General features: G+C 44.5%; 1 protein-coding gene across 3 annotated transcripts in view; it reads right to left on the bottom strand.

Moving 5' to 3' along the window:
- Positions 1-14142, bottom strand: part of ICA1L (islet cell autoantigen 1 like) — a 50361-nt gene extending 36219 nt beyond the window's left edge. The window contains exons 1-2 of one of the 3 annotated variants that reach the window (XM_075608592.1): positions 14096-14142; positions 4239-4436 (exon numbers count right to left, since the gene is read on the bottom strand). In XM_075608592.1, coding sequence (XP_075464707.1) covers positions 4239-4255 — 17 coding nt within the window. In that variant the 5' untranslated portion in view covers positions 4256-4436; positions 14096-14142. Of the gene's footprint in view, positions 1-4238; positions 4437-6518; positions 6679-6747; positions 6892-14095 lie in introns of those variants that run through there. The other 2 variants (XM_075608590.1, XM_075608593.1) reach the window with 2 other exon arrangements.
- Between the last annotated feature and the right edge of the window lie 1102 nt (positions 14143-15244).

Raw genomic sequence — 15244 nt, 5'->3', positions numbered from 1 at the left:
ACAGAGGCCCCGCGCGCTTCCCGAAGGCACTTAAATTAAGTGCCGGGGGAGCTGCAGGGCCTCTGTAAACCATACTTACCCGTGGCTCCGGCGGCTTCCTCCCGGCGTCGCCATGGCAACGCGGCGTCAAAATGACGCTGCGAGGTCATGTGACGTCACGTTGCTATGGCAACGTGACGTCATTACGCCGGAGCGAGGGTAAGTTGGGGTTGGGGGGGGGGGGGGCGCGGGAGAGAGGGGACAGCCGGCAGGGGGGCGCAGGGAAAAAAGTTTGCGCCCCCCTGTTTTAGAGAACAAAATAAGGTTGGTAATGATTGGGTTAAGAAATACAGGGAGGGTTGAAGTTTTTACAATATGTAGTGAAGTGTCCCCCCCTCTAAGGTACGGCCCCAGTGTGCGTGTCATGGTGCCTGGCGGCGCTCGTTCCCTGCATCAGAGCGATCTGACGGACTCCAGGCAACTCGCAACGGGGAGGCATGGCGGGGGCGCGGCCATGACATCACACGACTGGTTCGCCCTCATTGGCTGAACCGGCGCCGTGACGTGGCCACTGCGCCGAAAGACAAAAATCTTGTATTTTGGCAAAGGGGGTCGCGCATCGTGCTGTGTGCGCGCCCGCACTCACGCCGACTGGGGCCTGCCCCATAGAGGGCTGTACTTGGTGTGCGGCGCGCGCGCCGTCGTGTGCACAGCCGCGGCCACCTGGGACCAAGCTTAAAAGGGGGTCTACAAATCTAACAAGGGGGGCTCAGAATGACAGGAAGAATATACAGAAAGGGAGGACAACAGTGACAAACAGACAGAGCAGTACAAAAGGGAGACAAATGGTAGCTTTCCTGCATTAATAACCTGATGAATATAGTCCTTATTCTATTGCATCAGATTTTTTAGGGGGGCCCTGAATACAGAGCAAAACAATGCTTTTTTTGGGGGGGGGGAGAACAGTTTAAAAAGATTGGAAACCACTGGGGTAGAGGACGTGGGAACCCTGGGTGGACCAAACAGTCCTAATCCCTCATTTTATGTCTATGTAAGGCCACCTTGCAGCTTCTCCAATTCAAAGGCTTCATCTCAGTTAATAATGCCGTCCTGGCAGGTTTCCTTTTCCTTTCGGTTGCCATGGCTCCTGCAGAGTAGGGTTTCCTACGTGACACAGAAGCTGCTAATGTAGCAAGACATTTCTGCTGCTAACCTTTGCCCCCTCCAGCACTAGAGATGTTAAGTGAATTAAAGGGAGGAGAAAAGAGGCCGACCTCTGTGTTTCCTCTAGCAGCTTTTCCGGACATACGTAAAATCAATGCAGGGTCTACCACTGATTATACAGTGACGGTTTAACCACTCGCTGTCTGAGGGAACTGGGCATAGCACTTCTAATGATGCACGTTATACTCGTAATGTGTCCATAAGGCTGCGCTTATAGTGCTGGCGACCGCGAGGTCGTGGCAAAAAAAAAAGAAATTGCCGCCGTCGCGTGCGCTTATAGTAGAAGTGATGCGACGGCGCGACAGCTTGGTCGCGATCGCTGGATGTCAAGTCAATTTGATGTTTCCAGCAACCGCAGCGTGACGTCACCGTCGCCATAAGCGTATTGGCCTCCCAATTTAGCAATTAGACTGTAAGCTCTTTGGGGCAGGGATGCTTTTAGCCGTATGCTGTAATTTACCTGTTGCACTTATTCCCATTGTTTGCAATGCACATTATTTACTTCCTATTGTACAGCGCTGCGTACAGGGCCAGTGGCGGATTTCCCATTAGGTCTGGACCTAGGGCGGCAACATTTTAAGCGGCAAATTCTCTTTCCCCCTCCCCCTTATACAGAGACCCTTCCCTCTTCCCCACTGACTGCAGGGGGAGAGCGTGCAGCCTCTGTAATGTTCTTACCTTCTCCTTCGTGCCGCCCTACTTCTTCTACAGCATTAAATGATGCAGCGATGGCACGTTACCAAGGCAACGCACAACAGCGTGCCGTCACGTTGCCGTGGCAACGCAACACTATGTGCCGTTGCAGCGTCATTTGATGGCGACACTCCTCCCCCCTAGAAGAAGCGCCAAGAGGCGTGAAACGATCGTCGGGTGTTAGGCGACGTCGCAGACCGATGACGTCAGCCAGTTTTTTTCGTGGAGCTTGAGGACGGAGCGCGAGGCATCCCCACTGACTCATGAGCTGCATCTCGGATATGGGTGATATACAGCGCACTGTAGACATATGGCACACTTACTGAAGCACTATGCCCCAATTATGAGGAGTATATACATGAGGGACATATAGATGCAATTTGTCTAGTGACGCAGTCTAGACGGTCTTTGTGATACATAGGCTTGTGCATTTAGGCTAACTAGCTAACACATCGCCGATTTATACTATACAGTATTATACTATATAATCTATATACAGTATCACTTACGTATGGGACCGCCGTGATAGTACATTGTATACTTTAAGTGCTATATACCCATACACTTTCACTGGGTTCGCCGACCTACTCCGTCACCGCTTTCTTTAGAGATTTTAGATTACTTTTAAATTACTTAAAATAGTTTTTGATTAGATGTGTACCTATTTAGTAGTTAATAAATAATTTTTTGTTTTGTGTTTTAACCCCCTGGTACCCATATGGTTGATTATATATATATCTACACTCAGAGTTATATTTTAGTTGAGTGCAAACTTATGGGATTTCCTTCTGCTGGTCATCTCTGACCAACCCTATCTACTTGTTACATATTCCCATGCACCACTTTTTACCTATGGCATTTGATTACTAAGGTGAGCAGTGTTTATACATTCTCTATTCATTTGATGGTGAAGAAGGAGGAGGCCGGCACGGAGGACGAGCGCAGCAACAGGTAAGTGCCTAAGGGCGGCAGTTTTGTAAATCCGCCAGTGGGGTTGGCGCTATGTAAATACAATTATACATACAACTGGATCACAATTTGCTGCTCCACTGCCTCTGGCAATAAAGGGTTTAACAATGTGCACAAGTCCGTCTCTGTTTTAGTCCCTGCAGTATTTCACCTTGGGTGCAACACAATATTAGGTTTAAGCTGTGTTCCAAACATCCCATTCCAAGAGATAACATCAGCACCTGCTCCTACAATATGTCATATCTTTTCAGACGTACAACTGTCACAAATAACGTCTCGCTTGGTGAATTTACTCCCCCACTTCTCTGTAAACAGACATTTCTTAATTAGATTGTAAACTCTTCGGAGCAGGGACTCCTCTTCCACAATGTCACTTTTATGTCTGATGCACTTATTCCCATGATGTGCTATTTGTAGTTATTTGTTATTTATATGATTGTCAAGTGTATTACTACTGTGAAGCGCTATGTACATTAATGGCGCTATATAAATAAAGACATACATACATTGTTAACATACTTGCAATTAGTCCTACTGCATCTGTATATCTCACACTTAAATTGTAAGACTGTTACAGAAGGATTTCACAGCTCAAGATAGGGCTCCATGTTAAAATGGACAAGAAGCAAAAGGTGACATTGTGTGCTCATTTGCATGTAATTTCCCAGAATCCCTGGCAGCAGTGGAAGCACTGTGTGCTAAGAGATAACGGGGAAAGGCAGGGTTGCAGACCTGTCTGAGAAGTGGTATTTTTATTTGCTGTACAGATAAAGATATAGATTTTATGTTTAGTGTTCTTAGATATCATTGTGCTGGGGGAGTACACACGTGGCAGACATTGCCGCTCCCATTACCGTGGTGCGCTGCCTTAATGCTGGCGCGGTATTTAACAGTAGCACTATTGAAAAGAATGGTCGAGGAGATAAGGCGCACGTGCAATAACCTGGTTCTAATCCCAGTGTCTGCTCTTTGGGTTGTTGGACACGACACCAACATTAAAGTTCTGCAGGGCAGGGACCCACTGTACCTGCAAACTTATAGGCACAGCGCTGTGTACACTGTCAGCCCTTTATTAAAAAAATTAAATACTGATAACAATAATATTATCAACACTTCTCTGGGTTTAACAGTGCGCGTGTGAATACTGCAGGCCAACTCCAGTCCTCAAGGGCCACCAACCGGTCAGGTTTTCAGGATATCCCTGCTTCAGCACAGGTGGCTCAGTTATTGAGTTGGCCACCCCTGCTCTCCTGGAATGCTTTATGAAGAGTAAAACATTAACACAATAACAAAGCATTGTACGTGTTCATGCTACTAATTACACTCTTCTATATTCAGTGTATGTGTGTTTGACACATTTGCAAATCACCTACCTGAAATGCCCATCCATTCCACAGCTACAAATGAGGAAGCAAATGCTACTTTAATCCAGCAACACTTGGAAATAAAAGACTGGCACTTTTGTTGGTATCTTTGTCCACAGCGGAGACGTTCTCTCATTCGTTCATCTCGTATCCACGGCTGCTTATTCTTTCCTCTGCTTTTCCCTGGGTCAGCGGCACAGCTCAGACCTGCGTGTATTCCACGGAGGAGGAAGAGACAAGTCAATTGTCTATAATTAGGAACAACTCACTTTACGGAAAAGATTAAGCGAAGATGTGCAGAGCAATGCTAACTTTCCATGTTTAAAAATCAAATAACAATGCCCGATGTGTGTAAATCAGGGGAGGCCAACTCCAGTCCTCAAGGGCCACCAACAGGCCAGGTTGTGAAGATATTCCAGCTTCAGCACAGGTGGCTCAATCAGTGGCAGACTGAGCCACTGATTGAGCCACCTGTGCTGAACTTGGGATAGCCTCAAAACCTGACCTGTTGGGTGGTCTTGGGGACTGGAGTTGAGAACCCTTGCCCCTACCCGGTTGAGATGACAATCTCGTTCTTGGTGCCTGGAGCACAGGAACAGAAAGTGATTTGCAATCACAATGAGCTGACATTGGGATTGGAACCAGGTTCAACCAGTGCAAAGGCAGTGATGTTACAGGTACCACTTGAGCCAATGATTGAGCCACCTGTGCTGAAGCAGGGATATGACTAATATCTGGCCTGGTGGTGGCCCCCTGACGACTGGATTAGGCCACCCCTGGTGTAAATAATACTATAGAACACTGCAGGATGGAGAGAGCTGGAAGTTTACATACAATCAAGCAGTATGTTTATTAAATTGTACTCAAATATGAAACTATAGTTCAGCCCAATCCAAATATATGTACATGCATTTTTTCCATTTTGGAGTATGTTGTAGATGGGCGTCACATGTTACAGGTTAAATACATTTATTTTCTTCAAACATCATATATATCATTTGTAATGACACCGTATAGCATTTGCCGTGTAGGACCTCTTAGAGGGGTCTACCTTGATGTGGTTGAGTCAAAGGCTCTAACTAAATGAGCCATACTTACGAGAAAAACAAACAGAGAAAAAACAGATAGTAATGGACTAAATAATTTGTCAAATATCAATTTATCATTGGGGCTTCTTTGTCCATTGATTTATCCGTGTAATTGGCATCTTTAGAAAGATGTAATCCCCCTTAAAGTGTTTTCCTGGAAACACTTGTGAACAATATGTTTTGCTTTTTCTGGGTCCACCGAGTTTAAGCATTTTAGTCACTTATGTTCATCAGCATCCGAATTGCTATAATAAGGACATTTTAGCTGCAGATTTGAGGACTGAAAAAGTCTTATCATCTAATGATGTTTGATAAAGATAGTAAAGACCCTCCAAATCATGTGTTTACCATGGAGATGATAAATATCTCAAAAAATCTTTGTAAAATACTTATGTTTATCCAATATATTGTTTTAAAAGGTGTCAATCAGCACCATTGTACCGATTAAACATGCCACTGTCCTAGGAGGTACTGCGGTTTTACATTTAGACTTTTTAAACAGCATATGCAGGTGTACTTTATAAGAAAACATATTTTTTAACAATGAGAAAAGGGACACAAATAATATTTAACCCCCACATTGCTGGATGGACATGTAGTACAGAGAGGAGAGTTCTTTGTGACCTTGGGCAAGTCACTTTATCATCCTGTGACTCAGGCAATTGAACAGCACACAACTGCACAATGGTTCAATTGGATTTAGGCTACTTTGGAAATGCTCGGGATCATAATCAAGGTTTCCATTTAATATTATTATTCACATGTTAAATATTTAACTTGTTGGCAATGGCAATATTATTGGGCATGATTATTTATTATTTAGCATCGTTATTAAGAATGATTATTATTTAGCATCGATGTATGAATGTATATCTTTATTTATATGGCACCCTCCAGGCACATAGTGCTTTACAATACACTTGACATAATATTATAACACTATTTGAATAAGCGCTTCAGACAATACAATAGGAAAATGAGTCCCTGCCCCGAAGAGCTTACAATCTAGGTGATATATTATATCATTTGGCTATTATATTAAACATTATTTAATATTATTTAGCTTGATTATTATTGAGCATTATTACAATTATTATTTGGCATTATTAAGGATGCGATTATTATTATTATATTAAAAGTATCAATATTATAATAATTAACACTTAATATAATTATCAAAAGTATTAATACTATGTAAGACCTGTAATGCTGTAACCCCATCCTTAGATTTTATGGCATATATTCTGTAGGTGAATACAAGTCAGTCAGCTTTTCTTGTGCTGGGATAGGAGGATGCTGCACATCACCTTCATCTCCGAGCATCTCTTATCTGCCCCAGCAGTTGCCATGACAACACGCCCCGGGTACCAGGCTCCGGGGAACGGAGGGAGGATGCTCGTTGATAAAACGGGGAACAGAGAACGTCTTACCGGTGGTGACCGGAGAGAGAGAGGCGTCCGGGCAGCGGCTGTCACAGCAAAGGCAAAGCAGGGACCAACCTGGGGGACAGAGCCCATCGCGCAGGCGCTGCATAACCCCAAACGGCCACCGTTCGGCAAAGCCGGAAGCAGGAAGTGGCTTCTGTGTAACCCATGGCAACAGGGTCCTCAAGAATGTGTTATGGTGGGAGAGCAGGGAGGGTATGCTTTATGTTATTTTATGATTAGTATTGTTAGGCCTAAATACTCTGCTATAGGAGTTCATGCATTAATATTCACTGACTTGGTCTGTATTGAAGTCTATGGTTTCCATAAGTATCCCCAAAGAACATAGAATTACATGCCCTCCAACACTTTAGAGCTGAAAATAGGTACATATGCGTCTATTACACCCCCACAGCCCTAATTTATGCAGCCTCCTCCACACCCCACACACCACTATTATATAACCCCCACACACCTAATATACACTCCCCCGCCACTAATAAGTAACCTCTTCATATACACCTCACTCCACTATTATAACTCCTACAATCCTCATATATATATCTCACACCACTATTATATAACCCCTACATAGGGTTGCCAGGTGGCTTGTCCAAAAATAATGGACAAAATGGTGAAAGGTGCGACGTGTGCGAGAATCGTTGGTGGGAAATAATGTTATTTATAAATGACTGTTACATAATTTTTTTCTAAATTTCACTCCAAGTATTCACTAATTTGCACCAATTTATATTCTGTTTCGTAAAAAAAATCTGGGGAGGAGTCTTGGGAGGGAGCACCCTTCCGAGGATTGTTTTAGGAAATAGAATATGAAATAGTGCAAATTGGTGCATGCTTTGAGTGAAATTTAGAACAAATGACTAATGGTCAGATCATTTATAAATAACTGACCTGCTGTCATACTGGACATGGCGAGCAATAGTAATCTTAATGCTCCTCCCACAAATTCCAAGATTGATGCATCCCCCCTCATCCTCTATCTATCCCACCCCCCTCATCCTCCCCTCCCATCCCCCCTCCCTTCATCATCTCTCACCCCCACAGGAAACACACACACACACACACACACACACACACACACACACACACACACACACACACACACACACACACACACACACACACACACACACACACACACACACACACACACACACACACCTTCTTCTGCTCTTTGGCCCCACCCCCAGGCTCCTGCCACCTGATTGGCTGCTGCTGTGTAATGCAGCCAATCAGAATGCCCAGCTCCGCAGCAGCAGCAGCAGCAGCAGCAGCAGCAGCAGCAGCAGCAGCAGCAGCAGCAGCAGCAGCAGCAGCAGCAGCAGCAGCAGCAGCAGCAGCAGCAGCAGCAGCAGCAGCAGCAGCAGCAGCAGCAGCAGCAGCAGCACTGCTCTATCCCTTCTAACGGGAAATCCCACGATTGGTTACTAAGTCCTGAGAGGTAATACCGGACACATACATGTCCCCGCCCGCAGGTCACTAAGTCCGGAGAGGTAATACCAGACACATACATGTCCGGTATTATCTCTCAGTTTTTACCAGACAGAGTAACCAAATACCGGGCTGTCCGGTTCAATACCCGACACCTGGGAACATTACCCCTACACCCCCTCATATACACTCACCCCCACCACTAATATACAACCTCCACACATCATATACAGATGCAGTCAGATTTATTTTGCCGTTTTCCTCAAGGTACAGGCCCTGGTATGGGGTGCCGGTATCTCCTGCAAGTTATGTTCTCCGGCGTCACGGCCCACGTGACCGGGACATTTAAACTTGCAGGAGATACTGGCACCTTATACGGAGACCTGTACCTCAGGAAGCAAGGGGTCCCCGGACCTGAAATTAATGTTGTTCAGCTCCGGAGACCCACTGCTTCAATACTGTATAATTAAAATCAAAACAGCGTGATCGCCTGTTATAGTTGTGCAGAGAGGGACCAATTTCTTCTGCTCTCTGCGCAGTTCTTGCAGAGTTGTGCGGCCCGGTAGGATTAACGCAGAATGGGGTCCCATTCAGAAGCAGAGACCCCTCCACTGTGTTCATCCTGATGGGAAATGTCCCCCTGTTCTGCACTTGGCTGTGATCAGGCCACACTAGGGCCATCCACTCCACAAGTGCGGGGCAGGGTGGAGACAAATCTAACAACATCGGTACACTACCACACATTACATAACCCCCACACCCCTCATATACACTGCCCCACCACTAATATAGAATCCCTAGTCTTCATATACAACCCTCACCACTAATCTATAAACCCCACTCCCCTCATTTACATATCGCCATATTCCTGCATTGCAGACTCATCTCCACTGTAGGAGGAAGCTCCTCACACCACGAGGTTCCCAAGCTAAGGCACTTCTGCCAGAGGGTGACGCAGTCACAAAGCGCAGCATTGAGATCGAAGTGTCCCCGACTTCCTGAACACAACTATGAGGGACCCCTGCGGATTCCAGCTGGAAGTCCATTGCTGCCAATCAGAATCTTCAGTGACACAGATAGGCTGGCCATGTAGTGAGCGTACTGCCAGCTTATTGGCGTCGCAAAATATTCAGATTGCCCATTGGTTGCAGTGAAGAGTCTGCGTGCAATAGTGGGAATCTGGTACAGTAACACTCTTTGGGAGCCAGTACACCGTCTGGCAAAATGGTACGGTATCGGACCGGCCTAATCAGTACTCATGAAGGGGCAGGAATTATTTGGGTTACTTGGCCCATTTTGTCTCTATTACATGAAATACAATCCTAGATTTTACAAGATATTAGGTATTTTCTACCTATTGAATAAGTGTAGGATCCCCCTCCACAATTCCAAAAATCTATTACAATTTACCAAATAACAAGAAATCCTTTCTGCTGCTGGCGGCTCCTCTGCAGGTTCCATAAGCAGCAGCTCAGCTCTTGCAAAGTCTTTTATTGTAGAATTCCTGCATCTTGCAAGGGTGTCAGTCTGACCCCCTTACATCCCAGTGCGCAGCCGTCTACCCAACTGGCTCTCGCCGTTAAGTAATAATCCCTGAAGAACAGGGCATTACTGGCCAATAATGCCCTGGCTGGAAGAGTTGAAGGCCCGAGGCGAAGCCAGTAATTTATTTATTTATAAAATATTTTACCAGGAAGTAATACATTGAGAGTTACCTCTCGTTTTCAAGTATGTCCTGGGCACAGAGTAAAACAAATAATACATGGTTACAAGTACAGTTACATAAATGAACAAGGTATACATTATATACAAGACATTGCGTGCACAGTTAAAGAAAATATATATTATGAGCGTATGAAACAGTTACAGACCAGATTAAAGTGTGAGTCAGCCTTAGATTTGAAAGAACTTAAGCTGGTGGTGGATATGAGAGTCTGTGGTAGGTTGTTCCAGTTTTGGGGTGCACGGAAGGAGAAGGAGGAACGTCCGGATACTTTGTTGAGTCTTGGGACCATGAATAGTCTTTTGGAGTCTGATCTCAGGTGATAGGTGCTGCATGTGGTAGGGGTGAGGAGCTTGTTCAGGTAGCTGGGTAGCTTGCCCAGAAAGTATTTGAGGGTGAGACAGGAAAGGTGAACTTTGCGCCTAGACTCTAGTGATGACTAATCTAGTTCTTTGAGCATTTCGCAGTGATGTGTGTTGTAGTTGCATTGGAGAACAAAACGACAAATTGAATTGTAGAGGGTGTCAAGTTTGCTAAGGTGGGTTTGAGGAGCCGAGCCATATACTATGTCTCCATAGTCAATAATTGGCATTAGCATCTGCTGTGCAATACGCTTTCTGACCAGACTTAGGGAGGATTTGTTCCTGTAAAGTACCCCTAGTTTGGCATAGGTCTTGGTTGTCGGGGTATCAATGTGCATCCCGAATGTTAAGTGGGAGTCAAACCATAAGCCCAGGTATTTAAAACTAGTGACAGGTGTTAGGGTGGTGTTAGCGTTGGTTCTAATCAGGAGCTCAGTCACTGGAAGCTTTACAAATTTAGTCTTGGTCCCAAATACCATTGTTACAGTCTTGTCAGTGTTTAAAAACAGTTTGTTTTGGGAAATCCAGTTTTCGAGTCTCAAAAAGTCAGACTGAAGTATGTGTTGAAGGTCAGAGAGGCTATGGCTGTGTGCATATAGGATTGTGTCATCTGCATACATGTGTACTGAGGCTTCCTTACAAGCTGTGGGAAGATCATTAATGAACACTGAGAAGAGTAGGGGCCCCAGAACAGAGCCTTGCGGGACACCACAGGTGATATCCAGGGGGTTGGAGTTAGAGCCTGAGATGGACACATGTTGGGATCTTCCTGATAGGTAGGACTGAAACCAGTTTAAAGCATGTTTCCCTATTCCAGAGCTCTGGAGTTTGTTAAGCAGGATAGCATGATCAACTGTGTCAAAAGCCTTTGCAAAATCTAGGAATACTGCACCAGTGAGTTGTCCCCATTCCATTCCACACTGGATTTCATTGCAAACTTTTAGCAGGGTAGTTACGGTGGAGTGTTTGGGACGAAACCCAGAATAGAATTGGCTAGGGAAATTTGTCTTGGTGTAGAAATCGCTTAATTGGGAGTGGACACATTTTTCCATAACTTTGGATAGAATTGGGAGAAGTGAGATTGGCCTGTAGTTTGAGACAGTGTTTTTGTCCCCACTTTTGAAGATTGGGACAACTCTGGCAGTTTTCCAGGTCTTAGGGCTATGGCCTGCAGACAGGATAGAGTTGACTATGGACGCAATTGGTTTGGCAATGGCTGGGGCACCAAGTCGTAGGAACCTAGATTGTAGTAAGTCGGGTCCACATTGGCTGCTTAGTTTTAGTTTGAGGAGCGCTTGTGTAATCTCCTCTTCAGATACTGGGCTAAATTGAAAATTGTGGGCAGTTTTGGGAGGGGGTGGTACTGTAGGGATACTCCCAGGATGAGATTCATGTTTGGGGATTGTGCTGCGTTTCGCTAATAAGTTAGTGGCACACCCCACTAAGTAATCATTGAATGCATTTGCAATGTCAGTGGGGTTTGTCAGAGTAATATCCCCCTTAGTGATATTACTTGGTTGTTGATGGTTAGGAGGCTGGAATATATTGTTGATAACCTTCCAGAAGTTAGCTGGGTTTGATGTATTTTGGTGGAGATTGTCAGAGTAATATTGTGCTTTTGCATGCCTTGTTTGCCTTGTGCACATGTTCCGCATGCATCTGTAGTGATTGAGATCCTTGGTAGTGCCAGTTACTTTGTAGCTTTTCCACAAGGCATCCCTGAACTGGTAGAGTGCTATAAGGTCAGTTGTAACCCATGGAAGGTGGGCCCCCGTACCCTTATTTTGCATAGTGGAGCATGGGTATCGCAGAGTTTTAAGAACTCGGATTGGAAATAGTCGAGCGCAGAATCGGGGTCGGGAATTAAATCGAATCTGTGCCATGGGCAGTTGGTAAGGTCATCCAGAAACTGTTGTGGGTTAAAGTTTTTAAATGTTCTAGTGAGGAGAACTTTAGGGCTTGATTGGGGCGGTTTAATTTTCCTTACACAGTACACTATTGCATGGTCACTGAAAATGTCAGGAAGGATGCCAGAGGTTTGGATTCTGCTGGGGTTTGAGGAGAGAATCCAGTCTAGCAAGGAATGGTTATGCGATTTCAGGTTTATCTGTGTGGGTTGGGAAATGAGTTGTGATAGGTTAAGTGACTTGAGTTGTATCTGGATTTTGTGGTTTTTAGGTTCAAGCCAATTGAAGTTGAAATCCGCTAGAACTAGCAGCTCACTCTTCTCATTCAGAGAGGAAATGGAGCCAAGAAATTGGGTGATATCAGTCAGGGATTGTAGAGGGGCTTTAGGGGGGCGGTAGATGCCAGCGAGCAAGATGGGCTTAGAAAAGGGGAGGCAGATTTTGCCAACTAGAGTTTCAAAAGAGGGTGGGCTTGGTGGGCAATTTAACAGTGTAAATTGTAATGTGTCTGCAATATAAAATAACACCCCTCCTCCTCTCTTTGACCTATCTCTCTTAAAAATGGAGTATCCCTGAATGGCAATATGTGCATCAGGGGTTTTAGGGGTTAGCCATGTTTCTGTAAGAACGATGGCTTTGGGTTTATGCATAAGGCACCATGCCCTTAGTTCATCCAGTTTGGGCAGCAGGCGCCGGATGTTTATATGGGCGACAGATAGCCCTTTTTGGAATTTAAAGGTGGAATTCTCAGGGGCATGGGACAGAGCTGAAATGGGAGGACCTGGGTTAGGTTCAATATCACCTGCTAAAGAGAGTAATAGTATGAGTAGAAATTTGGTTAGTTGTTTGCAAGTTGTAGATTTGTGGTGTTTGCCATTAGAGTGAGCAGTGGTTGGTGTGCTGGTTTTTAGAGTTCTCCACCAACATTCAGTAGATAGTGCAAGGCTTTTGAGTAGTCCAGGGTGTATGGTGATGTTGGGTGTGGGCCAGGATGGAGGAGTTTGTAGTGGATAGAGGGAGTAACATCTCCATGAGGACAGGAGAAAGAAAAAAGTTAAAATACATAGCAGGTTCATGATGCCAGAGGTAGGCAGTGCTGCAAGGAGCTGTTGTGAGCAGAGTGAGCGTGAGCAGACTAACAGCAGGTGTGTGCCTGTTCCTTGTCAAATGTTTAGCTGTATTGCAATGCTAGAGTCAGTTTAGGGTTTCAGTGTATTGTGCAGTCAGTTTTGGGAGAGACTGCAGTAAATAAGTTGTAAAGGGGTGGGGGGTTGAAATAGGCAGGTTAGCAAGCATGGGATCATAGTGTTATCTGAATAGCTTACCGTTTGTTGTCTTGAGTTAAAGAGTGTGCAGTAGATCCAGTCCCCAGTCACCTCTAGTCTAGCTGTATTTATCACTTAAAAGCTCACTTTAAATGCCTCACTGCCTAATGCAGTTCCTGCCCAATGCAGCAAAGGTGTTGGTATTATACAGAAAAAACAAACAGTCACATGACCCTCCCCTTCCCCAATCAGTCAGCTTGTTCCATTTGGTCAATTAACAGCACAGAGTTAAGAGGAGGAAAAAAAAAAAACTTTTTACATTCAAACATACTAACTTATAATGCCCAGTAATGCCCTGTTCTTCAGGGATTATTACTATTATAGGCTAAATGTAGATTTTTTCCATAAATAATAGACACTTTTGTATAGTTATATAGATTTTTTTATTAAAATAAAATGGTAGATACATGAATCCACCTCTATATACTCTTACACTGCAGCTATCTATATCCACACACTGCAGTCCCCTCTGTGTGTGCGCGCGCACACACACACACACACACACACACACACACACACACTGCTACTATACCCATAAACACTGCTACTGACACACACACCACAATAAAAAATGGAGCCACTTACTTCTTTGCAGACTCTCTCTCCCCAAGTCAACTGAGTCTGCTCAGAAAATCTCAGTCAGATTGGGAGGGGGAGGAGTCAACCAGTGGCTGATACTTCCTGACCAATCCCCTGCCCTGACTCAGAGCTGTTACTCCATTCTGACCAATCCCCTGCCCTGTCTCAGCTGTTGTGAAAGCTGGAAATAAACAGTTTGAAAATTACACTTTGCAAGCTGCTAAAATTCCGGCCATTACTGATTGGATAATGCCCGGAATTTTAACCAGAGAGCAGGGTTTTCAATAATGCCCTGAATTTTATTGCTTTAGCCTATAATGGCGAGTAATGCCTCTCCTACGGCATTACATAAATATGAGACTTTACAGGCCAGTTGTTGACATTTTGTTCAAGTTAATAAAAATACAACCAAACAGCCCAGGTTATTAAACTGTTGAGATCTTTAAGAAAAATAAGTTTCAGACCATGTTGTTAAGTCAAATGGGGAGTGTTGGGAAGGCGGGTCATTCACAAAGGTTCCCGTTTACTTTCCAACAATGGCAACCGTGTGACAATTGTTCTAGAACCATAAATTGCCATTACAAAAAGAAGTCTACAATGGCCTGAAGCAAGAATGAATAAATATGTGAAAGAGGGGGGGGGGGGAGTGGTGAGAGAGTGCTCTTAAACCACAATGGCATCGGCATAATGACAGTCTCTTTATACTTTCAGTTCCCAAAAGACCATTCGAGTTATAGTAATTATAGCACAGGCCCAAAAGCAAGCTGACCTTCACAGTGCCGACTCCCGCAGTCTTCCAGTAATATCTAACACGAGAGGCTTTACCCACAGTCCCAGTTTTAGTGAAAATTAGGGGTGTCAGTTAAATGCAGAAGCTTCAATTGTGGAATGCCACCTTATTTATTGGTGATGTCTTATAAAAACAAAAACTTGCGGAGGAGATGAGGGAAAGTCGACGGTGCCGGGGTAGTGGTAACGCGGTCGCAGGAGTTCTTGTTAATTACTAGCTATTCATTGAACTTAACTTCTATTTGTTGAAAAAACACAAAACCCCAGCAAGCTCTTTTTGGGAACCCCTGAGCCCCCTCTATTTGTTGTACAAGTTCTAGAAAAGAAATGTATTGCAGATAAAGAAATGTTAAATTGAAACAATGT

The sequence above is a fragment of the Ascaphus truei genome, chromosome 7 (assembly GCF_040206685.1).
Source record: "Ascaphus truei isolate aAscTru1 chromosome 7, aAscTru1.hap1, whole genome shotgun sequence".
NCBI classification, from domain to species: domain Eukaryota; kingdom Metazoa; phylum Chordata; class Amphibia; order Anura; family Ascaphidae; genus Ascaphus; species Ascaphus truei.
Note: the sequence above shows the minus strand (reverse complement) of the source record. Positions and strands in the feature narration are given on the sequence as shown.